At 38.0% G+C, this 27,367-nt stretch overlaps 1 protein-coding gene across 11 annotated transcripts in view; it reads left to right on the top strand.

The window, feature by feature from the left end:
• The window catches only part of RNF145 (ring finger protein 145), a 118,488-nt gene that overhangs the window by 55,511 nt on the left and 35,610 nt on the right, over nt 1-27,367 (top strand). For 6 of the 11 annotated variants that reach the window (XM_060415959.1, XM_060415962.1, XM_060415960.1 and 3 more), the window contains 3 exons: nt 752-778; nt 4,823-5,025; nt 14,305-14,413. In XM_060415959.1, coding sequence (XP_060271942.1) covers nt 752-778; nt 4,823-5,025; nt 14,305-14,413 — 339 coding nt within the window. Of the gene's footprint in view, nt 1-751; nt 779-3,056; nt 3,119-4,094; nt 4,167-4,822; nt 5,026-14,304; nt 14,414-27,367 lie in introns of those variants that run through there. The other 5 variants (XM_042250685.2, XM_027970465.2, XM_042250686.2 and 2 more) reach the window with 3 other exon arrangements.

The raw sequence follows: 27,367 nt of genomic DNA, 5'->3' as shown, positions 1-27,367 counted from the left end.
GTGAGAAGGCATCAAAGATTAATGGATGGCTTTGCATCGCAGTCTGCAGTAAACAGGAAACTAGTTTGAAAGGAAAGGAGAGGGACTGTGTGTCTTCTTATTTTTTAAAATACGGACTGAGCAGTTCTGGTGAATCTTGAATCCTGCCCAAAGGATGAGCTGTCGGTGCTGCAGTCGTGACCCAGGCTGAGCGCCCAATGGCAGAGATAGCAGTTTTCTGTTTCCTCTGTCTGGCTGCTTAAGTTGAAAGATGGCCCTTGTATTCAGAGTGGATTCCCAGAGTGGATGTTTGCCGATTTGGAGATGACCAGAAGCCTCAGAATCGCTAGTAATTTGTACATACACAAAGTTCGCTAGCAATGAGTGGGAGTGGGAAGGATCAGCTATATTTAAAACGTGTGCCAATGCTTATGTAAGAAGTGCGTTCTTCTCCGCGGTATCTGAGTTTTTGGCTGAGTTTACTTAAGATTTTAGGCTTTAGCTCTGCCCTCAACGTTTTCAGGGCTTACCATCCTAACATCCAGACAGCCAGAAAATGTCTTTCATATTAAGATTGGCTTTAGCTGATGGTAGAATTGTTTTTCCCCCCAAATTGGATTGAACAGAGGAAGGAGACTCATGATGAATGATAGTTTTTTGTTTTTCTCCTTATGCCAAGGAGGAAAGGTGTAAAAACTTTTGGAGTTATCTAATATTGTACTGAATAATTTTAAATCGGGTTATAAGGCGTTCTTATTTTTGTTTTTTCTAGGAGATGTGAATTCTCTTCCCTTTTTGGGTAAGAACATTTTCATTTCTTATTTTTTAGCATAATTCTTCAGCTGATGAGAAGAGCTCTGACGTTAAAAACTTATATTTTTCATATTGTTGATAATTTGTTTGATTTCTTCATATTCAAAACTAAAATCTAGTATTTTCTGAAAAATGTAGAGTGAGGTCCCCAGTGTATCCTAAACCACAAAAGTGAATGATGAATTGTGCAGCATTATGCTGGTACAGGACATTCTTGTGTTCCTAGGTAGCAATTTGCTGCTTCCAAGCCTAGCAATGTCATTTAATGAAATCCTGTGGTCCTGTTTTTGGTTAGCTTTTGTTAAGCCTTTCTTTTTCTGTTACTGGAAAGGGATGGATTTTTTTTTATAAAGCTGTTTCACTGTAAATCATCTTTGAGTCACATTTAGTTTACTTTCAGAGACAATTTGTTGGAATGTTACTTTCTCAGTTCTTTCCACATTTCAAGCAGGAAATTTAAAAATCTTGCACAGAAGGCAAAATGTACATAACTGAACAAGGCAGGGAGTATCTTATATATTTGGCTTTAGAGAGTGTTGAGCCTTTGAGTTTTCTTTGCCTTCAGCTCTTCTGTTTATTTTTGAGGGTTAGTTGATATTGTATGGTTTTGGGGAGAATTTTGAGCTTATTCTGACTTAGAATATGCTCCCTAGCTCTGTTTAACAAATCTTAGAAAAAGATAAATTAGGATTGAACCAAACATCTTAGGTATAGCAGTCTCTTCACCCCAGGAGAGAAGGCTCCATTTTTATTTATTTCATGTTTTTAATTTAGTCTTTTAGCAGATGTGAGTGATGTGGCACACGTGAGTAATTTCAGGTTTCAGCAAATAAAATATATTTCAACATTTTGTTTAGCTGTTAGTTTAGTGTGTGGAGCTCGAGTGTAGTGTATGGTATTTATTTGTAATGGTCACACCCTATCATGTGGCATTTCTGTGAAGAATGGTCCCCAATGGTCCCCGCCCCTGCCTTTTTCTTTCCATAGCTCTTGTTGGTAGCATTTTAGATTCAGCTTTCTGTATATTAAATTTGTTTCCTCCACGTCCCTATAGATGGCCAGCTTGCCAAAGACTTACTGAAATGTCACTCACATACAGAAATAATTGAACCATTTAGTAAGCAATATATTTGTTGTTAAAGGGGATATTTCATTCCATCCAGGCAGTAGAGTTTAGGTGTCTGTCTTGGATGTTCTTCTGTTATCAGTAGGTTTAGGGACTCAATTTTCTTTTTATTTTTGTTCCGTTTGTTTTCTGTTCTTGTCCCATTTGTGTTCTGTTCTTATCTGTTTGTGAAATAGTGGTAATTTAAGGGGAAGCATATACCATTCTGCTAATGGCCTTCTTCTGCAACAGAGATATGGTCCTTTGTAAGAATTAGGGAGTTTTTTTCCATTAGCATTTCGGATCTTGATTTCTGACGGAGGATTGGTTATTTTGTGTAGTGTTTTTTCTTCAGCTCTTCAAGAGCTACAATAAATAGTGAAACTGGGCACATTTAAAAACAAGAAAACATTAAAAACATACGAAGGCTCTAAGTCAGATGAATATGGACCACAAATATTAACTCAGTAATTGTCCCCTTTTTTGTTACTTACAAGAGCAGTATTGATTCATATTGGAATATAGAATATGGAAAGATAGTTACTCTTCCATTACTGAATAAAGTCTGTCAGTGATATTTTTGTCTTGGTACAGACCATGGTAATTTTCACACGTGACTGGTGGTTTGTGAGAAAAAAAAAAAAATCTATCATTTGTGTACTTTGAAATGAACTCCCAAGAGTGCACTGAGTTACCAGGTTGACCACCACAGTAAATAGTTACTTCCTGTGTATTTCCTTAAGTTATCTAGATAGCCTAGGCACATTATATTACACTTTTCCTAGTAATATATGAGTATACTGAAACATTTGTCAAACAGAAAAAGATAGAGGGGAATAAAAATCACCCCAGGGCCACTGTTGAAAGGATGTTAATGTGAATATTTCCTAGAATTTTTTTTTCTTAATAATATCACGAGCTTTGAGAAATGTAGGCTCCTAAATGGTATAATTTGTAATAAATGTTGATTCAATATTTTATTTTTCAGTGCTTTGTTTCCCCTCCCTTAGGACTCAGCTATTTGGTTATTCTGGTTATTCTCTGACAATACTCTGTTAAAAAATTTTTTTTTCTTGAAGTAGAGTTGATTTATAATGTGTTAGTTTCAGGTGTACGGCACTGTGAATCAGTTATATGTAAATTCTTTTTTTTTTTTTAGATTTTTTCCCCCATATAGGCTGTTAGAGAATATTGAGAATCTAGAGTTCTCTGCGCTGTGCAGTAAGTCCATATTAGTTACCTGTTTTATAAGTAGCAGTGTGTCAGTCCCAATCTCCCAGTTTATCCCTCCCCTCCATTTCTTATGTACGAAAATTATTAAAGTAGTCTTGTTCATTTAAAGTAATCAGAATTACAGTATTTATTTATAAAAAAAGTTAATTTTGCATTATTGGTAGGACATACGTAACATTTGAGTAGTGGGAATGATATATAATAAATCAGTTTAGGGATGGAAAAAACTTGTGTTAATGGTGTGCCAAACTGAGCAGCACTTCCCCCCCCAACTATCTGAGCTGGGAAGCTATGAAAATTAGAGGGTGAAATGGAAATACTGACAAATATTTAACCATAGCATAGCAATCTGTCACTATAATTTTCTTTGGAAATAAATGTTTTCATTTGTCCTGTAATGTCTGAAATTACTGCCAAAGCTAGAAGTGTATTTTGCTTTCTCAGCAAAGTTCTTAAAAGGATATTGTCAGAGCCAACAATCTAGAATTATCCTTACTCCTAAAATTATCCTTTACCACTTTACTTCTGTCTTTTTTTCTGTAATTCCTTGGATTAATTTGCAGCTCTATCATATAAAGCAGTATTACACTAAGTTGTCCTTTATATAGTAGATTGTCTGGCAGATGCTTCATTTCCTTCCTTCGTTTTTTTTTTTTTTTTTTAAAGCCCCCCATTCACCACTGCTAATCAACAGCTAAGCAAAGACAGAGGCTGCAGACTCACAGTGCCTGACTTCTTCCATGTGCCAGCATGTCTGTGTGTCACAGGGAAGAATTTGATGAGCTTTTTCCTACCTTGAAAGCAGATGGTGGGAATTTCAGACTAAGAGGGGTTTTTTTTTTTTTCCTTCAAGAGTTATTTATTTATTTATTGGGCTCTGTTGGGTCTTTGTTGATATGTGCGCGATTTCTCTAGTTGCAGTGCATAGGTTCTCATTGTGACAGCTTCTGTTGTTGCAGAGCTCAGGCTTAGTTGCCCCATGGCATGTGGGATCTTCCTGGACCAGGGATCGAACTGGTGTCCCCTGCATTGCAAGGTGGACTCTTAACCACTGGACCGCCAAGGAAGCCCTAAAAGTTAATGATATGATAAAAGTTAATTTTAATGATACAAGGAAACAGTATTGCAAATCATGTTGCCTTTACCTATATCTTGAGTTCTCTGCATTGTATCTGTATCATGTAAATTGAGTACTTCAGTTCTGATTTTAAGTAGTAAAGAAGACGAGAGGCTGTGAGATGCTGTATACTCAATGTGCAGTTATTATATTTTTATTAAATAACATAGGCTTTTTCATGTAATAACTTTAAAATTTGCTCTTTTTAAAAAAGGCTGCATAACTCTCAAGGAATTTTATAGGAATGAATTTTCCTTCTCAAGATAATTGGACAAAGGCTACCGTATTCTTATAGGCTGTTTTGTTAAGTGCCTAGATTTGGAATTAGAAGCTTTTTAAAAAACAAATTTTGAGGCCCGAACATTTCCTCAGAGCCTTAAAGTTGAGCAGACCCAAGAGAGTCCATGTGAAAACATAGAAAGCTTTTTTCCTAAGTATCTGTAAGTAGTAGATGCGTCTAAGGAGCTTTTTACATTATAACATAGTTTTTGTAGTGTGTGCTCCATTAGATAAAAGGATATCTAAAACCTATTTGAGGTGACTTACTCCTTTATATTGTATCTCCTGAATTTTAGGTCTGCTCCAAGAAAAACCATGGCTGCAAAGGAGAAACTGGAGGCAGTGTTAAATGTGGCCCTGCGGGTGCCAAGCATCATGCTGTTGGATGTCCTGTACAGATGGGATGTCAGCTCCTTCTTCCAGCAGATCCAAAGAAGTAGCCTCAATAACAACCCTCTTTTCCAGTACAAGTATTTGGCTCTCAATATGCATTATGTAGGTACGTGTCTACATCCTGTTTCCTAAGCTTTTAGTGAGTATTCTGATTTATGTCTTTGTATACTTTTTAATTTGGGTAAAATCATGTCCTTTTACATTGAAGTGACAGTGATACAGTTGTTGATGAATGTCTGTGAATCATGTTTATAGTCTTATTTGTTTCACAATTGCATGTGAGTTATTAGAGGTAGAGGAAAATAGAGTTGGATTTATTTTGCTGAGAAATAAATTTTGAACCCTGGAAAGCAGAAGAAAACATTTGTTTTTATTTATTTTTTGCTTCTGATTTATTAGATGTAATTGATATGTACAAAAGAAAACATGTATTAGAGTTTAATACAGTAGAGTTAAACAATGGGAAAGAACCTTTCCAGACATTTGCTGTGCTGTGCTTATTCATGTCCGACTCATTTAGTGACCCCATGGACTGTAGCCTGCCACACTTCTCTGTCCATGGAATTTTCCAGGCAGGAATACTGGACTGGGTTGCCATTTCCTACTCCAGGGGATCTTCCCGACCCAGGGATCAAACCTGTGTCTCTTGCGTCTCCTGCACTGGCAGTGGATTCTTTACCACTGCGGCACCTGGGAAGCTCTTTCCAGACATTTGGCCTGTTAAACTTGTCATTAATTTGGGTTTTGGTAGTAAGTCAGAATGTAAGGTTTTTTTAGATTATTTACTTATTTTTGGTCACGCTTGGTCTTCGCTGCTGCATTCAGACTTTCTCTAGTTGCACTGAGCAGTGGCTTCTCTGCTTGGGGCCACAGGCTCTAGGTGCAGGGGCTTCAGTCATTGTGGCTTGTAGGCCTTAGAGCTTGGGCTCAGTAGTCGTGGCTCATGAGCTTAATTGCTCCTAAGTATGTGGAATCTTCCCAGACCAGGGATCGAACCTGTGTCTCCTGCTTTGGCAGGCAGATTCTTATCCATTGTAGTACCAGGGAAGTCCAGAAAGTAAGCAATATTCTTTATTCTTCCAAAACATTAATATCATTGGAAGGTATAGTATTCGTTTCAGTTAAATGAAATGTGGAAGATTATATCATAATATTTATTAAAAAATGCTTGAAATATATAATTGATATGATTTTTTTTGAATCAGTGGTAGAAATAATGTGAAGAGATTTAAGAAATTAAAGTCAAGATATACAGGCAGGGGACTTCCCTGGAGGTCCAGTTGTTAAAATATTGTAGTTTCACTGCAGAGGGCATGGGTTTGATCCCTGGTCTGGGAAGATCCCACATGCTGTACAGTACAGCCAGAAATTAAAAAATTAGGAAGCAGATAAAGTCCATCTAGAATAAAAGTCATGATTCTTAATTTTTAGGTTAATTTTTGTTTTGTATGTAGTAATAGCAATAGTATAATTTCATTTAACATCGGTAACTCAAGATGTGGCTTAAATGATGTGCTGCAGTGGTTTTATTAATATTTTTGTTATTAGAATTGCCTATCAACAAATATATCTTTTTACAAAAATTTTGAAGGTTATCTTTTATAAAATTGTTAAGGGTTGCCCTGTCTCTGAGATTTATTTATTTATTTTTTGAGATTTATTTTTTATCTATAAAAGAACTTTCTAGGTTTCAGAGCTTAGCCCTGAGAACCCCTTATAGCTCTGAGAGATTACCAGGTAAGCCATTGTGGGAAGGAGTATGGTACAGTAGAAAAGACTGCACTAGAGACAGAACATCTGAGTACAGTAGACTTCTCTCTCTCAGTTGGCACTACCTTGGAAAGCCTCTGAAATGAGAAGGTTCTTTCATGCTGCAAAATACTAATTCTCAGCCCTTTGTTAAAGGTTTGTATGATAGTCAGTTTATGGAAAATAATTCCAGTCTATTGTGGAAGAACAATTGGGTACTTGGTTTAGATATTTCGCTTAATCCAGCAAAAGTAGTTTGTTCTGTGGTCTTAAAAATGTACTTACCACATATATTATTTCTGAATATATTGAAGTATGCATTATAAAAACAGCTACCTAATAACAGGGCAACCCACTCCAGTACTCTTGCCTAGAAAATACCATGGACGGAGGAGCCTGGTGCGCTGCAGTCCATGGGGTCGCTAAGAGTTGGACGTGACTGAGCGACTCCACTTTCACTTTTTACTTTCATGCATTGGAGAAGGAAATGGCAACCCACTTCAGTGTTCTTGCCTGGAGAATCCCAGGGATGGGGGAGCCCGGTGGGCTGCCGTCTATGGGGTCGCACAGAGTCAGATACGACTGAAGCGACTTAGCAGCAGCAGCAGCAATAACAAAAACATTCATTTTAGAAGTTGTATGGGTTCTCGTACAGTTGCAGTTTGTACTCTTTGGCTTTGGGAACGCAGTTGAGCCTTCTTAAATACACTTATTATATGCTATGGTAGAGTAAGCTCAGTGATTGCACAAGTAGATATTTTCAGCTTGAACAGATTTTTGGTTACAGTAACTTCTCTGTCAGAGCATTATGTAGTGTTTATGTAATGTTCCAATTTACAGAATTTCACCCTTAAATGGATTTTAGAAATTGTAATTTATGTTCAAAAACCAAAAAGCATAAAAAGTATACAGTGAAAAGTGCCTTCCTCCTGTCTCTGTTCCTCATCTACTGAGTTCTCATTTTGAGTCTCAACAAGTAGCTGTTTTTATTTTCTTGTGCGTAATTCTGGAGATATTTTATGTATGTGTAAGTAAATATAAAGATATATTGATATATAAATGATAAAATATAAATATCTTTCCTCTTTTTTAGTACAGATGATAACATAGTACATTACTCTTTTGAACCTTTTGTTTATTTTAACTTAATGATGTATCATAGAGCCATGTTATTTTTAGATATTCACTGTTTTTTCATGCTGGCACATTCTGATCTGCCAGATCTTAAGATTCTGATGAACTGTTGAGGCCTCACTTTCTTCCCCAGCCCTCCAGTTCTATTTCATAGGGGCATAGTACTCTTGTATGTCTACCATACAAAACATGAATTTATTTATGTCTTGAATTTATTGCATGAATTACTTCAGTGGAGAACATTTTAGATAGCTTCTGCCTTCTATTGTTTCATTCAGTGTTGTACTAAATAATTTTGTATAGCTATCATTTCAACAGGTACAAAGATAGCCATGGATGAGTTATTAGAAGTGATTCTGCTGGGTTAAAGAGTATATATCCATTGGGACTATTGATTGATACTGCTCTCTACAGACTATTTTGTACCTACATAAGCAGTTGTTGATGCTTCCTGAAATCCTACATTTCCTTACCAAAACAGTATTATCCAGCTTTGATATTTGGCTGCTCAGTGGGTTTCTCTGATGGTTCGGCAGGTAAAGAGTCCACCTGCAGTGCAGGAGACACAGGAGACGTGGGTTTCAACCCTGGGTTGGGAAGAGATCCCCTGGATGAGGAAAATGGCAAACCACTCCAGTATTCTTGCCTGAAAAGTCCCATGGACAAAGGAGCCTGGCGGGCTACAGTCCAAAGGGTTGCAGAGTCGGACATGACTGAACTAGTAAACATAACATGGCATGTAGGTGAAAAATGGTTATTTTTAAATGTAGTTTTACTTTGTGTTTCTCTTATGAATGAGATTGAATTTATTCATGTGTTTAAAAAATTTATAATTTCCTCCTTTGAGAGTTGTCAGTACTTGTCCCTTGCTCACTTTTCTATGGGACTGTTAACCTTTTCTTACTAGTTGGTGGGGTTTGATACATGTTAGGGAAATAAGCCCTGTGTGATGAGTTGGAATTTCTTCCAATTTCAGTTCTCTTGATTTTGCTAAAGATATTTTTGACACTCAAAATCTGTTTTTAATGTGATTAAATTTATCATTTTTTCTTTCATGTATCATTAGGATTTTTAATCAGTTGAAAAAGCCTTCTCTGTTCTTAAGTTTATAGAGATGTATATCATGTTTTATTGCATTCTTTTTGTTGTTCCATTTTTGCATTTAAATCTTTGCTGCGTTTAGAATTTATCTGCATTTACAGGGTGTCTTGTTCCATTTCTGAACTTTATTTCTATTCATTTCTTATTATTGAGGATTTGGATTTTATTTTACTGTCTGATAGAGTTAGTCTCTTTTTCTTTATTTCCCTCTCTGAGTGTTTTTTGGTTGTTGTTGTTAGCTTTCTACATGAACTTCCCAATTATTTAATCTTCCAAACACAGTCCTGTTGACCTGTTTGCTGAGATTGCTTATTATTAAAAGTCAAGTTAGCATAAAGAGAGAGCTTAAGGGTGCTAACTCTTTAGGAATGTTTTAAAGTTTTCTTTATATAGCCCTTAGACTTTATTTTTCAGTTCATTCCTAATTTTTTTTTTTTACTGTTGTGAGTTTTTTTTCCCCTTTATATCCTCTAATTGTTATTAAGAGCTTGAAAATCAAGGTGGAGAGTGTTAATAATTGTGTTAATGGAGTATAATTGTACCTTTGAAATCAGAAGCTTTCCAGTGCGGGTCCTGTCTGAGGACAGCAGAGAGTAACTATCCAGATGTTAATTATAGAACTGTTTGCAGGGTGTAGGATATATAAAGGAGAAAGATAATATTGAAAAGGGGAATAGGGCCATTTGTGAAAAGCCTGAATGCAAATGTTAGATATTGTGCTTAGCTTGATAGATGGTGGTGGGTCAGTAAGGGAATTAGAGCAGGTGAGCTGCATCTTAAGATTGGTTAGTCAGTGTTGAACAGGCTAGGATAGTGGATTGGGGAGGGGAGAAACTGGAAGATAGAAGAACCATTTAGGACTTTTGGCAGCAGGTAATGAGATCCAGAGCTAGCATGGGCTTGTAGCAGTTGCAAAGAAAAGAGTACATAGTTCTGTTGTAACTATGATCACTAAAATCATTAGTGACCTAAAAGGTAAAACTCAAACTTCATTTATATCCCTGTTTTGCACACCTTTCCATGTTTGTGAAACTGTTAACCACAATCTCCTGAAAAATCTTTCTGAATTCTTCTAGATTATTAATCATTCCTTCTGTGTCTTTTGCTGTATCTTTGGACTCCTTCTTTAGCGTTGCTATTCCTAGGATTTGTGTTTAATTTTCATATTTTGTTGTTGGGGCGGTTTCACATAGTTGTGGCTACAAATCTCTATCTCCGCTTTTCACTGCTTTTAACCACTTCAGTCTCCATTATTGGTCCTCCTCTTTGATGGCATGGTATCCAGTTCATACCTCCACCATGGTACTTACTGTACTACATTCTAAGGGTCCATAAGCCTAGCTATCTTCCCAACTAGATAGTTAGCTCCCTTAAGGTAGGAATGGTGGTGTCTATTATCTGAGTATTATCAGTACCTAACTAGTGCCTGGTGATGAATAAATGATTTCTAATTATCATTAGCTATCTCAACCTAAATATTTTATAAGCACCTCAACTTATCACTTATCTCATCACCTTTACTTAACCTCAGGCCTCTGCCCCCTTATGTATTTCCTGTCTTCGTAGCAAAGCCATCCTTTCAGTTACCATGCTGGAGACATCAGAACCATATTCACTTCCTTTTTCTCAACCATTCACCAGTAGATTACCATTAAGACCTATTTAAGTATCAGTTCAGTTCAGTTCAGTCGCTCAGTCGTGTCTGACTCTTTGCGACCCCATAAATGGCCCTGCCAACTTCATATCCAAAGCTACTATTTTATTCCATGTCCTCATTTTTTTTTCTCTCCACTACTAAAATAACCCTTTAAATAGCAGAACTTCTTGTATTTCGTTAGGAAGGTTCACCAATGTTATTTTAAGCAGATCATTATTTCTAAATGCTGGTAGTCTTGCTTTTTAAAATTACTGTTGCGTTAGCTTTATCATAGGGAGGGCAGAGGATGAGATGGTTGGATGGCATCACTGACTCAGTGGACACAAGTTTGAGCAAACTCCTAGAGATAATGAAGGACAGGGAAGCCTGGCATGGTGCAGTTCATGAGATTTGCAGTCAGACACGACTTAGCAAATGAACAATAACAAAGCTTCATCGTTACCAATTTAGTTTGTTTTGTTTGGTTCAGTTAATCCTATAGTCTGAATAATGATGCATATTTGCATCAGCAGTAGTTTTGTATTTTTCAACTAATTAGATGATGTTTACAGTTGACCCTTGAACTCTGTAGATTTAGAAGGCTGACTATAAAGTTACACTCAGGTTTTATACCATGAGGAGGGCTTCGTGCTCCTGATCCCTGCATTGTTTGAGGATCAGCTGTTTATTGTAGTTCAGATGATTTTAGTCATATACAGCTCTTAATACATCAGCATAAGTATTCATAATCTCTCAAAAATCTTCTTGTGCAATGTATTTTTATCACACTTATTTTTTCACTGGAATGTGAAAATGGGCATATAGGTGAACCACAGGGTTTTTGTTACCATTTTGTTTTTCATTTTCTTATCTCACCTATGTGGTATTTAAAGGATCTGAGAACATAAGCCCAGGCTAAACTCCTTAATTATTGTTCTTCAGTCACCCAGTCATGTCCGACTCTTTGCGACCCCATGGACTGCAGCACACCAGGCCTCCCTATCCCTCACCATCTCCTGGAGTTTACCCAAGTTCATGTTCATTGCATCGTGATGCCATCCAGCCATCTCATCCTAAGTTAGTTAGAGTTAGTCACTCAGTCATGTCCGACTCTTTGTGACCCCATGGGGTGTAGCCTGCCAGATTCCTCTATCCATGATATTCTACAGGCAAGAATACTGGAGTGGGTAGTCATGCCCTTCTCCAGGGGAATCTTCCCGACCCAGAAACCAAACCCGGGTCTCCTGCACTGCAGGTGGTTTCTTTACTGTCTGAGCCACCGGCTCTGTCAGCAGCATCTCCCAGTACCCTCCTAATCCTCTTTCTACTTACACCAGAATCTGGTCTGGTCTACAGTTTCCTGTCTCCTGAAAATTTCCTTTCTACTTCTGTGGCTTTCAGACCTGCTGTTGCTGTTCTCCTAGAATGTTTCTCCTTTCTCTTAGCCTGGTAAAGATCCATTTACCCTTTGAGTTCCAGGTCAAACAATCACCTAACCATAGCTCTTTTAATTTTTGTTTATGAAACTACCAAGGATGTGTCACACTTTGTCCTTGTTTGTTTTTTCATGAGACTGATTTCTTTATTTTTTCTTCTTGGATTTTCCATGGCCACCAGTGCATCTGGATCATACTTTACACATACTAATGTTGATTGACTGAATGACTGAATAATTGAAAGAATGAAATGAATATGTTCAGTCTAGAGAATTTGGCAGCTGACTTTATGAGATACACAGGAGAAGGGAAAGATAAGGATATCTGGAAAGGAAAATGATAGTTTATTAAACATCAGATAATCTAAGGAAACGTTTCATGCAGTAAGTAGACTGATTAGAAAATCCTTCAGCCAAAAACAGTGAAAATGCTTGCTAAATGTAATAAACATCCTTTTAAATACTTCTTAAGTCCTATGAGAAAGAGATTAACAAAATTAATTGGAGGAAATTATTTTACAAAATGAAAAGCAAATAGAAATATGTATCTCTGGCTTCCCGTGGATGATTCTTAAAGTTAGGATGTGTGGAAAATATGTAGTGCCTAGCACAGCTCCTGTTTCTTAAACTTTAGGCATGATCGATTCAGCATGAGGGACACATTAGGTGCTAAGAAGGGATGTCTGTGCCCTAATGAAGACTCATTCATGAGAGGACAGTAAGCCAGGGCCAGATTTTTGCAAGATGTTTAACATAACACTGAGAGGTTAAAGTGTTAGTTGCTCAGTTGTGTCTAACTGTTTGTGATGCTATGGACTTAGCTCCTCAGGCTCCTCTGTCCTTGGAATTCTCCAGGCAAGAATACTGGAGTGGGTAGCTTATTCCCTTTTCCAGGGGACCTTCCCAACCCAGGGATCGAACCTGGTCTCCTGCATTGCAGGCAGATTCTTTAAAACTTCTGAAAGTTTTAGAGCGGGAGTTGTCTAAATGAAAGTGATGGTTTTGAGAATATTACCCTGGTAACAAAGCACAGGATGGATGAGGAGAGGAAGACACTGAAAGATAAATAGCAGTCAGCATATATTATTGTATTACAGAAAGGGTTAGGTAGGGGCATAGGGACTGGAAAGGAGGGGTAACAGATGAGAGACTCAGTGGGACTGGGTAATCACAGGTGACCCAGGTTTGAGTCAGAGTGAATGGAGGGGGAGGTGAGCCAGCCTGTTGAGGGAGGAGGACCGGAGCTCAGTTTATACTCCTGTATGGGAATATTTAAGTGGACTTTATCTCAGACATCATGAGCTATAATTGTCTACTTAGAATAGGAAATGATTAAGGTTTTTATGCTTATGTAGTAGGTTCTCAGAACTACTGTTGTATCATCTAGAATGGTATATTTGAAGCAGGAAAATAGATTCTTTGAGTTAGATACTTACATAAAGAGTAGAAGTTATTCAGAAACTAGATTTCCTATGTTCCCTTGAGAAGGGTGAAAAGAAAATAGAGGGGAGAATTTATTTAGAGGGTAAATGGAAGTCCATGACACAGAGCCAAAGAGTAATAGATTTGAGGGTAGTTGTTGCTTCAGGTGCTGGGGCAAGGATTTAAATAGGAGTCTTAGATTTGACTCCTATTTAGTAGGTAATTGTTAACTTCCAAGTTTCTTTAGAGAAAGCAAACAAGGGTTTGTAGAGGATCTAAGATTGTAAAGGGTAAAGAGGGAATAATAGAAATTAGAGGCTTTGGTACAGATAGTTTATACCATTTGTCACGGGAATGAAAGAAAGGTAACAGGAAAAGGAGAAATGGCTGTGGCGATGAGCTTTTCTTTACGACTGGGGAAGAGAGTCCTGCACGTTCTTTGAGGGATGAGGATGGTGTCAGAGGAGTGATTGAAGGCATAGAACATAGAGAGTCTTTTGGAGTTGGAGAAATAAGACCTGAGTCACACCGCAGATGCGGTGGTAGAGGGACAGTAAGACACCCTGCTCCTCCTCTGGGGCTAGAGACTGAGGCAGCTGGTGGAGAAGAAACAAGGAGACAAGGAAAGGGAGTTGATGAGGAGAATCCTGTTGTACTTTTGTGTGATATATTCAATTTTAAAGTAGAGAAACCTTACAAAGGAAATGAAAAATGCTTTATATTTTCCATAGAAAAATCCAAGTGGTTTTACTATGCTAAGCTTGCTTTGGTAGTGAAGTAAAAAACCTCAAAGTTGTTGAAACCTAATTGGAAAGTAATTTACTTCAAGCTCCTTTTATTAGTGTAATTAACTGGAAGACTAAATTAGAATCGAATTTTATTTATATCTCTCTTCACTTCTACTACAGGTTATATCTTGAGTGTTGTGCTACTAACCTTGCCCAGGCAGCATCTGGTTCAGCTTTATCTATATTTTTTGACGGCCCTGCTCCTCTATGCTGGACATCAAATCTCCAGGTAAGAAGGTGACCCATTTTTGAAATCTATGACTAAATTTAAAGTTTTCCTTTACCAGTAACATACTTTTCATGAACACTGTTAGGAAGCTGAGGCTTTGATGAAGTGAAAGTGAAGTTGCTCAGTCGTGTCCGACTCTTTGCGACCCCGTGGACTGTAGCCCGCCAGGCTCCTCTGTCCGTGGGATTCTCCAGGCAAGAATACTGGAGTGGGTTGCCATTTCCTTCTCCAGGGGATCTTCCCGACCCAGGGATTGAACCAAGGTCTCCTGCATTGCAGGCAGACGCTTTATCCTCTGAGCCACCAGGGAAGCCACCGGTATCCCAAACATTTTTTTTTAAATTGATACTTGTTTTCTAAATAAATATCATACAGGATTAGTAGCTGGGGTTGTGTCTCAGATTTTATTTCTGCTTTTACAAATGGTCTTACTGTGAAATGGACCATAAGGGTATGTTTACAAAAATACCCATGAGCTTTTCTATATAACCTGAGAAAAGAAATTTCCAAAGACAGGCTGCAGGAACTATAGCAATTATGGATTTCATTGCTTTCATTATTTTAGGAAGTTACTTTATGATGCCTGAGAATCAGTGTAAGGTGTGACCTTGTATATAATCGATGATTGATATAAATTATTTCATGAGGTTAATTTTATAGGTCAGAACGTCTATTTGTCTTGGTCTGCTCGTCCTAAATTTGAAGACTAGTCTGCCGAAAGAATGTGAGCTTCCAATCTTGAAACAATAATAATAAATTACAAGTATACCATAAATGTAATGGGGTATACTAAATTTTGTGGGTATAATATTTCTTTTGTTTTGATTAAAATGTATAACTGTAACAAAATGTACTCCCAGTTATAAGAAGAGTGGCAGTTACTTTACATATTAACAGGATGTCATTTTCTAGAGGTTTGAAACACAGATTTTGGTGTAGGCTTGAAATTTAATCTTAGAAATAGCATTTTTGTATTACTGGAACTGATTGGTTGACTTTTTAAAAACCTTTTTCCCCCCATGATTATAAAATTACACTCATTGCTGTAGGCAGTTAATACAGAAAATTTAAAGGCAGTAGCAATCACCTGAAATTATATCACCATGTGACAAACCTGTTAGAATTCTGTTATTTTCTTCCAGTTTTTTAATAACCTCCAGTTTTCACCACTTCAGCAGATACAAAAGAGTGAAAATTACTAACAGTCACCAACTCTTGGTCCCTTTTGTTGAAGCAAGACCTCCATCTTCCTTATTTCATCTAGTTATGTCTTGAAGGCCCCAGAAACTCAGTCTTCTCACCTCCTTCTCCTGTTCCTCTCTGGTTGATTCCCTGGTCAGAATGGTACTTGGAGGTGGGGAGGTCTGCTGCTATCCTTGCCCAGGCAATGTCCTTGAATGTCAGAATTTCAAAATACGGAGCTGCAAGAGTGGTGCTGCACTTCTGTAATTGTCTCTGTTTCAGATCCAGCTCTTCACTCTAAAGTGGAGACCCTGACTTTTCTGATTTTGTATCATGAAAATATTGTCCCTCTGCACTTAGCCTCCTTCACAGGAACAACTTAAGCCTTTTCCCTTAGCATCTTTCTCCATTGAACGTAGGCTAGGAGTCCAAGAGCCAGTATTAACTCACACAAGAGGATCGGTCCTTCCCATTCCCTGGACCATTCCACTAGCCCCAGACCGTGACAGAATTTATTCCTATGGTCTTACCTAGACACTTCTGAATCTCAGCTCAAGCTTAAGGTGAAGATACTTCCCTATCTTCATTTATACATTTTTAAAGAAAAATGACATGTATGGGGTATAATGCAGTAGTTAAGAGTGTAGGCTCCTGAGTCACCACTTTAGTGTGTAAATAAGTTCCTGGGCACCTAAGAATGCCATTTGGAAAAGTGGATGAGAATTGGATAGATTCAAATCCTCTGTTTCTTATTTACTGTTCTGTAACCTTAGTGTCATTTATCAGAAAGAGTCATCTCAGTTTCTTCACCTGTAAAATGCTAATAGTATTTTAAGGAGCTGTTATAAGGATTTATTATGATTAAACATGTTAAACTCAGCACAATTTCTGACATGTTGTAAGGGCTCAGTGGATTTTAACTTACTGTATTATGTCTCATTTTTATTATGCAGCAATGTTTTGTAAGCATTTTCCTGTGTTGTTAATCTTTAAAAAATGTTTTTTTCATGGAAGAGTATTTCATGCTGTAGCTGTGTTAACGATAGCTTTTTAGAGTTGATAGGATTTTGATGATCAGTCAAAGAAATCTCAAAGTTGAAGGCAGAGCTATCAAAATTAATTTTATTTGTTACTATAATTTGGGTGGAAAAGCAATGAACCTGCTCTTTCCCTTTATGGTTTTTTGGTTTCTGTGTGGTTCAGTGATGGCTGAAACCATGTAGCTGTAATTTCATCTGCAGGATCATCATCCAGGCTTTTCTAGAGAGGTCAAAATTCTGTCACGTAGGGTTAAAGGGGGCCCTGCAGTGTCAGAGATTAAGAAGAGCCTTTCTCTAACCATTCTTCTTCAGCAGTTTTGACTTACTACTTTTAGTTTATGGGAATATTTTTACCAGTATTTAAAGCTTATTTTCATTATCAGAACGTTTGTATCTATTTTAAACAGTAAAAGGAATTGTGACAAAATTTTACAGTGTACAAAAACATTTCTTATTTTTTTATGTTGTTTTGATCCTTACTGTAATCCTTTGAGATTTACAGGTGAAAGAACTGAAATGTGCAGACAGCTAGGAGGGGATGATCCCAGACTTTAACTTGAATCCAAGTTTTCGATTTTTAGTTCAATTTTCAGGAGAGGGCATGGTTAATGGAAAGAAAATTAGTTTTAGCTTTAGTAGGGTATGAAATAGTTTCCCTACTTAGGAAATATGTTACTGTGGCTAGTTATTTCTTTGAAACTATCAAGTAAGACAGTGCCTATCTGATGGAGTTGGTTTTGATATTAAACTAACAAATTTCAAGTTGTGGCATATTTTAGTGTTTTTCTTTCTAGTGTAATTTACACTATATTGTACTATCTCAAAAAGGTTAGCAAAGATATGTTAATTCTTGAATCATTAATAAAATGTCAACGTTTAATAAATATTGAGTCTTGGCCAATCTCATAGAGTCTTAAGGCTGAATTTTTTAGTTTTAAAAAGCTTAGTAGTTCATATTTCATGTGGCAGCTTCATAAACAAGTATCTTTAAAGAAAATGACTTTATTAAGATATAATTCATATACCTATTTAAAGTATACAGCCCAGTGGTTTTGAATACATTCAGAGAACTGTGTAAAGCATCACCACAGTTGGTTTTAGAACATTTTCATAACTCCAGAAAGAAGCTCTGTACCCATCAGCAGTCACTCCCAATTTCCTACCACCCCCTCCCCGCAGCCGTAGGCATGTCAGTCTGTTTTCTGTCTTTACCGGTTAGCCCTTTCTGGACATTTCATGTACATTGAATTGTACAGTATGTGGTCCTTTATACCTAACTTCTTTCACTTAGCATGTTTTCAAGGCTCATCCATGCTGTAGCATGTGTCAGGACTTCATTTTTCTGTAGAGATCATATTTTGTGGTATGGAAATTTTGTTTATCCATTCATCCATTGATGGACATTTGAGTTGTTTCTGCCCTGTTGCCTGTTAGAATACCACTGTGAACATTCATGGTTTTGTGTGGACATACGTATTATAGGGAGGAGTGCTACTTATACATTGGATTGGGATTGCTGGATCATATAATATGTTTAAACTTTTGAGGAACTACTAGACTGCTGTCTAAGGTGGCTACACTATTACATTTCTACCAGCAGGGTATGAGGGTTCCAGTTTCTCCACATCCTTGCTGATACTTGTTGATCTCTGTCATTTTCAGTATAGCCATCATAGTAAGTGTGGAGTGGGATTTCATCGTGGTTTTGATTTGCATTTCACTGATGGCTAATGATGTTGAGCATATTTCATATGTTCATTAACCCTTTGTGAATTTTCCTTGGAGAGATGTTTATTCAGGTTCTTTACCCATTATTTGATTGGTTGTCTTTTTTAAAAAAAAATTGAGTTGTAGGAATTCTTTATGTATTCTAGGTAGAAGTCCCTTATCACTTACATGATTTACAGATATTTTTTGTATCACTCTAGTCTAGTTATATCAAAGCAGAGTATAGTATGGTCCTGAGAAGGGAAGTCAATACTTGGATATTTTAAATAATTCATTTGATACTTCAAAAATTGGCTGTAGAAAAAGACATTTGCAAATATCAGTTCCTTAAACAGAAAATTTCGTACCCTTGACAAGCTAGGTCTCTCTTTTCTTTAATTCATATACAGGCATACCTTGTTTTGTTAGGCTTCCCTTTGTTGTGATTTGCAGATACTGCTTTTTTTACAGATTGAAGGTTTGTGGCAACCTTGTATCAACCAAATCCATCCTGTCATGTTTCTAACAGGGCTTGCTCACTCCCTGTCCTGGTCAGGTTTTGGAAATTCTTGCAATATTTCAAACTTTTTTCAGTATTACTGTATTTGTTATGGTGATCTATGATCAGTGGTTTTTGATGTTACTATTGTCATTGTTTTTGGGGGCATCACAAACTGCACCTATATAACATGGCAAACTTAACAAAGGCTGTGTGTGTACTAACTGCTCCACTGACTGGCTGTCCCACATCTCTCTCCTGCTCCTTGGGTCTCCCTGTTTCCTGCGACACACTAATATTGAAATTAGACCAATTAATAACCATGCAGGAAGTGTTCAAGTGAAGAGTCATGTCTCTCATTTTAAATCAAAAGCTAGAAATGATTTACAGAGAAGGGAATGGCACCCCACTCCAGTACTCTTGCCTGGAAAATCCCATGGACGGAGGAGCCTGGTAGGCTGCAGTCCATGGGGTCGCTAAGTCAGACATGACTGAGCAACTTCACTTTCACTTTTCACTTTCATGCATTGGAGAAGGAAATGGCAACCCACTCCAGTGTTCTTGCCTGGAGAATCCCAGGGATGGGGGAGCCTGGTGGGCTGCCGTCTATGGGGTTGCACAGAGTCGGACACGACCGAAGCGGCTTAGCAGCAGCAGCAGCAGAAATAATTTAACTTAATGAAGAAGGCATGTTGAAAGCTGAGATTGGCTGAGTGTTAGGCCACTTGTGCCAAACACTTAGCCCAGTTGTGAATATGGTGGAAAAGTTCTTGAAGGAAGTTAAAGTACTACTTCAGTGAACACAAGAATGATAAGAAAACTGAACAGCTTTATTGCTGATGTGAAGAAAGTTTTAGTGATCTGGATAGAAGATCAAATCAGCTACAACATTCCCTTAAACCAGGGCCAGAGCAAGGCCCTAATTCTTTTTAATTCCATGAAGGCTGAGAGAGGTGAGGAAGCTGCCTAAGAGAAGTTTGAAGCTAGCAGAGGTTGTTTCATGAGCTTTAAGGAAAGAAGGTGTCTTCATCACATAAAGGTACAGGGTACAGCAGGACGTGCTGATGTAGAAGCTGCAGCAAGTTATCTAGATGATCTAGCTAAGGTCATTAATGAAGGTGGCTACACTGAAGAATGGATGCTTTTGAACTGTGGTGTTGGAGAAGACTCTTGAGAGTCCTTTGGACAACAAGGAGATCCAACCAGTCCATCCTAAAGGAAATCAGTCCTGAATATTCATTGGAAGGACTGATGCTGAAGCTGAAACTCCAATACTGTGGCCACCTGATGGGAGGAAATGACTCATTTGAAAAGACCCTGATGCTGGGAATGATTGAAGGGGGGAGGAGAAGGGGATGACAGAGGATGAGATGGTTGGACGGCATCATCGACTCAACGGACATGAGCTTAAGTAAGCTCTGGGAGTTGGTGATGGACAGGGAAGCCTGATGTGCTGCAGTCCTTGGGGTCACAAAGAGTCAGACTCAACTAGCAATTGAACTGAACACTAAAGAACAGATTTTCAGTATAGACAAAACAGTGTTCTGTTGGCAGAAAATGGACTTTGTACCTAGAGAAGAGAAGTCAGTGCCGGGCTTCAAAGCTTCAAAGGACAGGCTGACTCTGTTTGGGGCTAATGCAGCTGGTGACTTGTTGAAGCTAGTGTGCTCTAGCTGTTATGAAAATCCTAAGACCTTAAGAATTATGCTAAGCTCTACTCTACCTGTATGCTGTAAATGGAACAACAAAACCTGGATGATACCATAACTGTTTACAACATGGTTTGTTGAATATTTTAACCTCACTGTTGAGACTTACTTCTCAGGAAAAATGATTTCTTTCAAAATATTACTGCTCATTGACAATGCATTTGGTTGCCCAAGAGCTCTGTCAGATGTATAACACATTTGAATGTTTTCATGCCTGCTGATACAATATCATTTCTGCAACCCATAGATCAAGGAGTAATTTTGATTTTGATTTTCAGGTGTTATCATTTAAGAAATATATCTCATAAGGCTATAGCTGCTGTAGATAGTGAGTCCCCTGATAGATCTGGGCAAAGTAAATTGAAAACCTTTCGGGAAAGATTCACCATTCTAGATACCATTAAGAACATCTGTGATTCATGGGAAGAAGTCAAAATAGCAGTACTAGCAAGAGCGCGGAGGGTGATTCTAACCCTCACGGATGAGTTTGAGGGGCTCAAGTCTTCTGTGGAGGGAGTCACTACAAATGGGGTGGGAACAGCAAGAGAACTAGAGGTGGAGCCTGAAGGAGTGGCTGAGTTGCTGCAGCACCACAACAGAAACTTTCTAGCAGATGAGAAGCTGCTTCCTATGGATGAACAAAGAAAGTGGTTTTTTGAGATAGAATCTACTGTTGGTGAAGATGCTGTGAAAAGTGTTGAAATGACAACAAAGGATTTAGAATATTATAGATTACATAAACTTAACTGATAAACCTCTGACAGAGTTTGAAAGAATTGACTGTAATTTTGAAAGAAGTTCTTCTATCAGTAAAATGCATTCAAACAGCATTGCATGCTATGGAGAAATCCTTCAGGAAAGGAAGATTCACTCAGTGTGGCACACTTCTTTGTCGTCTTAAGACATTGCCAGTCACCCCAGCCTTGAGCAACCACCAGTGTGATCAGTTAGCAGCTGTCAACATTGAGTCAAAACCCTCGATCAGCAAAAAGATTTCTTTTTTGGCTATGCAGTGTGTCATGTTGAATCCTAGTTCTCTGCCAGGGATCCACCCTGCTCTGGAAGTGAAGAGTCTTAACTACGGACTGCCAGGGAAGTCCCAGCAAAAAGATTATGCCTTTCTGAAGGCTCATATGATGGTAAGCATTTTTAAAATTAAGGTATGTACATATATTTTAGACATAAGGCTATTGCACTTAGACTACAGTGTAGTGTAACATAATTTTTATATGCACCAAGAAACCCCAAAATTCATGTGATTCACTTTGTTGTGGTATCCACTTTATTGTAGTCTGGAACTGAATGCACGGTATCTATAAGGTATGTCTTTAATTCACACAATGAAGCTGATTATTCTTAAGTGTTTAGAATATGTCTATAAAATGGTTATAACTTGTATAATACTGATTATATGTGGAATCTAAAAAATTGTACAAGTAAACATATTTGCAAAGGAAAAATAGTCACAGATGTAGAAAACCAACATGATTACCAAGAGGGGAAGATGTGTGGGGGATAGAATTGGGAGATTGGGACTCACATATATACACTACCTTGTATAAAATGGATAATTTATGAAAACCTACTGAATAGCACAGGAAATGCTACTGAGTGCTCTGTGGTTACCTAAATGGGAAGGGACTCTAAGAGAGAGTGTGTATATATATATATATATATATATGTATGTATGTATGTATGTATAACTGATTCACTTTGCTGTACAGCAGAAACTAACATAACACTGTAAAATAACTACATTCTAATAAAAATTAATAAAAGACAAAATGGATGTAACTTTCACTTCAGAAAAATTAAACTTTAGAAAATCCCATCGGCCCAGTTAGTATAAAATTTAATATTACTATTCAAATTGAACTCATTAGAATTTGATAAATGTCGGGTTCTTTAACTCTTAAAATTCTAAACTATGCTTTTCATTTTGAGTAGTCTAAGGCAGGGGTCCCCAGCTTCCAGGCTATGGACCAGTACCTCCTGTCAGATTAGCGGCAGTGTTAAATTAGAAATACAACGCACGATAAATGTAATGTGCTTGAATCATCCTGAAATCATTACTCTACCCCTGGTCCATGGAAAAATTGTCTTCCATAAAATCAGTCTCTGGTGTCAAAAAGGTTGGGGACCGCTTTCTGAGGAATATATTTTCCAGTACCAATCCTATTTTAAAATTGAGATTCTCCAGCACTATTGTGGAAAAAGAGAGACTTTACAAACTGATATGATGATTCCTGTGAGGATGTTTTGATGGTTTACCTCCACAGTTAAGTGTTTTTTTCTAAAACTTTAAAAACTTCATTATTTTTAAATTCCTTGTTTTATTGTTAGGTTTATGAACCAGTGCATCAATTTTGTATGTGTATGACTTTAAGAACCTGTTGGATTCAAACAATGAAAGTTTACTTACTCTCTTTCATCCTTGTCTTCAGTGTATCAGTTCAGTTCAACTCAGTTCAGTCACTCAGTCGTGTCCGACTCTTTGCAACCCCATGAATTGCAGCACACCAGGCCTCCCTGTCCATCACCAATTCCCAGAGTTCACTCAGACTCACGTCCATCGAGTCCGTGATGCCATCTAGCCATCTCATCCTCGGTCGTCCCCTTCTCCTGCCCCCAGTCCCTCCCAGCATCAGAGTCTTTTCCAATGAGTCAACTCTTTGCATGAGGTGGCCAGAGTACTGGAGTTTCAGCTTTAGCATCGTTCCTTCCAAAGAAATCCCAGGGTTGATTTCCTCCAGAACGGACTGGTTGGATCTCCTTGCAGTCCAAGGGACTCTCGAGAGTCTTCAACACCACAGTTCAAAAGCATCAGTTCTTCGGTGCTCAGCTTTCTTCACTGATTTCAAATGTAAAACTTTCCCAGAAGTTACTTATATGTCTCATACAGATAACTAGCCCTCCGTTTTAGGAAAGCTTGTGTCATTCAAAGCTACAGATGAGGGTTTCTTTGTATTGGACCTGTTAGCATCTTGGGCTGGGTTATTTGTTGTGAGGCAGTCATGTGCATTACAGGATGTTGTCAATACTGCGTCTCTGCTCACAGATTGCAGAGCACCCCTTCCCCACAATTGTAAAACCAGAAACTATCCCTAATTGCCAAATGTTATGACCTGGGGAATAAAATTTTTCCAGCTGACAACTACTGCTGTTAGATAAAAGAACTGAAAAGTGAAGTTTTTCACTATACAGTTAACTTTTACTTTTGAAAGGAATACAGTTGACCCATTTCAATGTGTGATATGTTTTCTTCTTTTGGACATTATCAGATCCAGGCACTAAATATTTAGCAGGTAGTCAGAAGATGAAGAAAGAAGCAGGGTGGCCTTGTAGCAGAGAAGATTTAAATACTAAATCCCCGGGGAAATGAACTCTTAAATTGCTATTCACTGCTTAGGGTGTGATAGGTACTCAGATCATAGTGATTAAACATCTCAGGGTAATTCCTTGGCCATCCAGTGATTAAGTGTGCAGTGCCTTTTGTTTGTACACATTGGGAAAGACAACTTGGAAGGCTCACCACTTTGTTCTGTGTACAAATAGATTAGGTTTCTTTGGAATTATTATTGTTTGGAAGCTTTAAATGGCCGGAATGTGCAGATTGTTCTTGGTTGTCGACCCAGCCAGGTTGCTTAAGAGACTTAGAAAGAAAGGTCTTTTGATATGCTGATGAATTGATAAGCTCATAGGTTTTGTTGTTATTATTTGTCTTTTATAACTCTTATGCTTCTATTTATAGCAGAAACTTTTCCAGTTGTAAGCCATCCTTGGGGCTCTTGGTATACATCTTGCTGCTCCTGCTAAGTCGCTTCAGTCGTGTCCGACTCTGTTACACATTGCTTATTCCCCAAAACAGTTGTAACCACAAGAAAGAAGGCTACCATGGGGAATGTAGAGAAGTGGGTTTTCAAAGTGTTCAGTTTATTGGTGCTCTGTGTTAATTGTCAGCATTGCATAAGTTGTATAAGTGAAAAAAGTGATTTAAGAAGGGGAAGATATTACTCAGTTACAAGTAGAAAACAGTAATTCTTGCTTCTGACCAACTTAATACATTCTGTTCTTTAAATCTTTAAATTGGAAAATTCTAATTCTGCTTTTGAACTTCTTTGATTCAGTCTTAAAATTTTTAGGTTTAAAATTCTGTTAATAATCTGAATTACATGACTCTTGCCTCAGACTAAATTTTGGCCTAAAGTGACTCATGGGATTTTGGATAATTCCTTCTCTGAATCCTTCTTCTTTAGGCTTACCGTTGTGTTTTTTAATGTTGTAAGTGACCCACTCTGTTGGGACTGAGTAATAACCAAGAGTTTTCATTGCCAGCATGAGATGTCCTGAAGTTGTATATAACTTAGATGTAGAGATCTTTGTTAATGTTTTGTTTTTTGATTTTTGTTTCATTTCTTCTTCCAGTTTTTCTGTAATAATAGTTTGGGAGACAGTGCCCAGATTCTTCTCTCAGAAGAGACAGCTCAGTAGTGGCTATTTGGTAAGACCAGTTTAGTCCCCACCAAAGTCACAGCCCTGGCTCTGGCAAGCCAAGCTCAGCTGTCCCCCAAGAGGGACTACAGGCTTTCTGGTCCTGGCTATCTTTATTGAAGTGGGGCTTATTGATGAGTCAGCTAAACAGAGAGATGCTGAAGGCTGTCTTTGAGAGAGGGGAGCTGAGCAAAAGAGAGAGGGTCTAAGGTGCTTAGGGAAGATGTTAATTTCTGGGGTAGGATGATTGCACAGGGATTGCACAGGATTGCACAGGTCGGGCAGTCCTTGAGGGAGATTGAAGCATTGAGAGAGCTATTTAAGAGGGTAAAGTTGGGAGAGCTAGTAGGGAGGGAACTGCTTAACATCAGGGTGTTGTCATTGTGGCCTAAAGGTGGTGATTATTCTGAAATGTAGACCTCCCTTGTAGTGCTTCCCTGGTGGCTCAGTAGTAAAGAACTCGCCTGCCAATGCAGGAGACACAGATTCGATCCCTGGATTGGGAAGATCCAGTGAAGAAGGAAATTGCAACCCACTCCAGTATTGTTTCCTGGGAAATCCCGTGGACAGAGGAGCCTGGTGGGCTCCAGTCCATGGGGTCACAAAAGAGTCAGACACAGTTTAGTGACCAAGCACGAGCTTGAGACATTCCCTAGGGTCCCCTAATCTCAACAGAGCACAGAGTAGTGAAACATGGAAAAAGAGAAAGAACCAAAAAGGAAATCATATAAAGAATTAGAAAGTTGAGAGGAGACTTAAAAAACACCAGAACAACCAAAAGAATATAGAGTAGGTTAAAAGAAAAGGAAACTGTTGCATTAAACCCGTTATAATCTATGAAATAGAATGAGAGATAAAAAGCAAGCTAAATAGAAAGTATAAATCGAGAAGTGAAGATAATGAAAGATAATTTTTTAATAAACAGGGCTGTGAATATAAAAATTAAATTTTCAAAAACCATGACAGCATTCTGTATTTTTTTCTTCCAGCGTTTGTCACAATTATAATTAAATAATTGTTAGGATAAGTGTTATGTATATCTTCTTTCCTGGCTTGTCTGCTTCATCCTCACAACTGTGTTTTTCTTGTCTACTGCAGCATTTTCAAGACCTACCAGTGTGCTAGCAACACAGGTATACAGCAGATTCCTTTTGAGTTAAAAAAGTGTAAAAAATGTTAATTTGCCTTAGAAGTTTTGTTATGTGAAATTAGAATTTTGGATAATGGACTAAGGAAAAACAAAGAGGCTTTTAAAAAGAGGATAAACTGAAGTAGGCTTGGAAATAATATAAAAACAATTAGCAAATGTCTCAGCAGTAAAAAATTCTTGATAATGTTGAGTTTGCTGAGTTTTATTATGAAACACCAATAATATGATGACAGAAGCAAACGTGGGAGAAAACACGACAGGGAACCCAGCTCTGCCGTCTCCTTCCCTCGCCCTCACCAGGAGAGAGCTCCTGGGACTGAGGTCCTCTTGGGCGGTCTTCTGGCTTTTCTCCTGCTTGCAGTTGGTGCTCCCGCAGGCTCGCCTTTTTTGTAGAGGTGAAGTTCATGTAACAGATTTAACCTTTTAGAGTGAATAGGTTAGTGGCATATAGTGCGATCCTAATGTTGTGCAGCTGTCACCATTATCTAATTTCAACACATTTCGTCCCCCTGGAATAAAACGTGCAACTCCTGAGTACTGATTTCCATTCCCCCTCTCCACTTCCCCTCCAGCAGACACCAGTCTGCTTTCTCCTTATGGATTGTCGCTGGTTCTTTTTTTAAACTGGATCTATTTGAGAGAGATATGCTTTGGCCAAAAAGAAATTACTTGACTTTAATGGCCTAGGTCCTACTGGGACTCAGAAGTTGTGTGCTGCATGTTAAGTCACTTCAGGCATGTCCGACTCTTTGCGGCCCTATGTACTGTAGCCCACCAGGCTCCTCTGTCCCTGGTATTCTCCAGGCAAGAATACTGGAGTGGGTTGCCATGCCTTCTTCCTGACTGAGGTGGAACCCACGTCTGTTGTATCTCCTTATATGTAGGCACATTCTTTACCACTAGCGCCACCATTGGGACTCAAAGTTAGATCTCTTTTAAATAAAAATTTGTTTCTTTTAATAGCATTTTCAAAGACTTCATAAATGTAAATGGTACTTACATGTGTATTTTACTTAAAACGTCAGAGTTAACTTCTCATTCTTTACCTTTCTATCCTAAAACTATATTAAAAATATTAATTACGTTAATCTCATGATCAGATATTTATATGTAATTTGCACGTGTAGTGTTTGTGTCTCTTTACATTAAAACAAGGCTTCAACCACTGACCTTCTG

Source organism: Ovis aries, chromosome 5, assembly GCF_016772045.2.
Source record: "Ovis aries strain OAR_USU_Benz2616 breed Rambouillet chromosome 5, ARS-UI_Ramb_v3.0, whole genome shotgun sequence".
Classification (NCBI taxonomy): Eukaryota; Metazoa; Chordata; class Mammalia; order Artiodactyla; family Bovidae; genus Ovis; species Ovis aries.
This window is presented reverse-complemented; position numbering and strand designations above follow the sequence as displayed.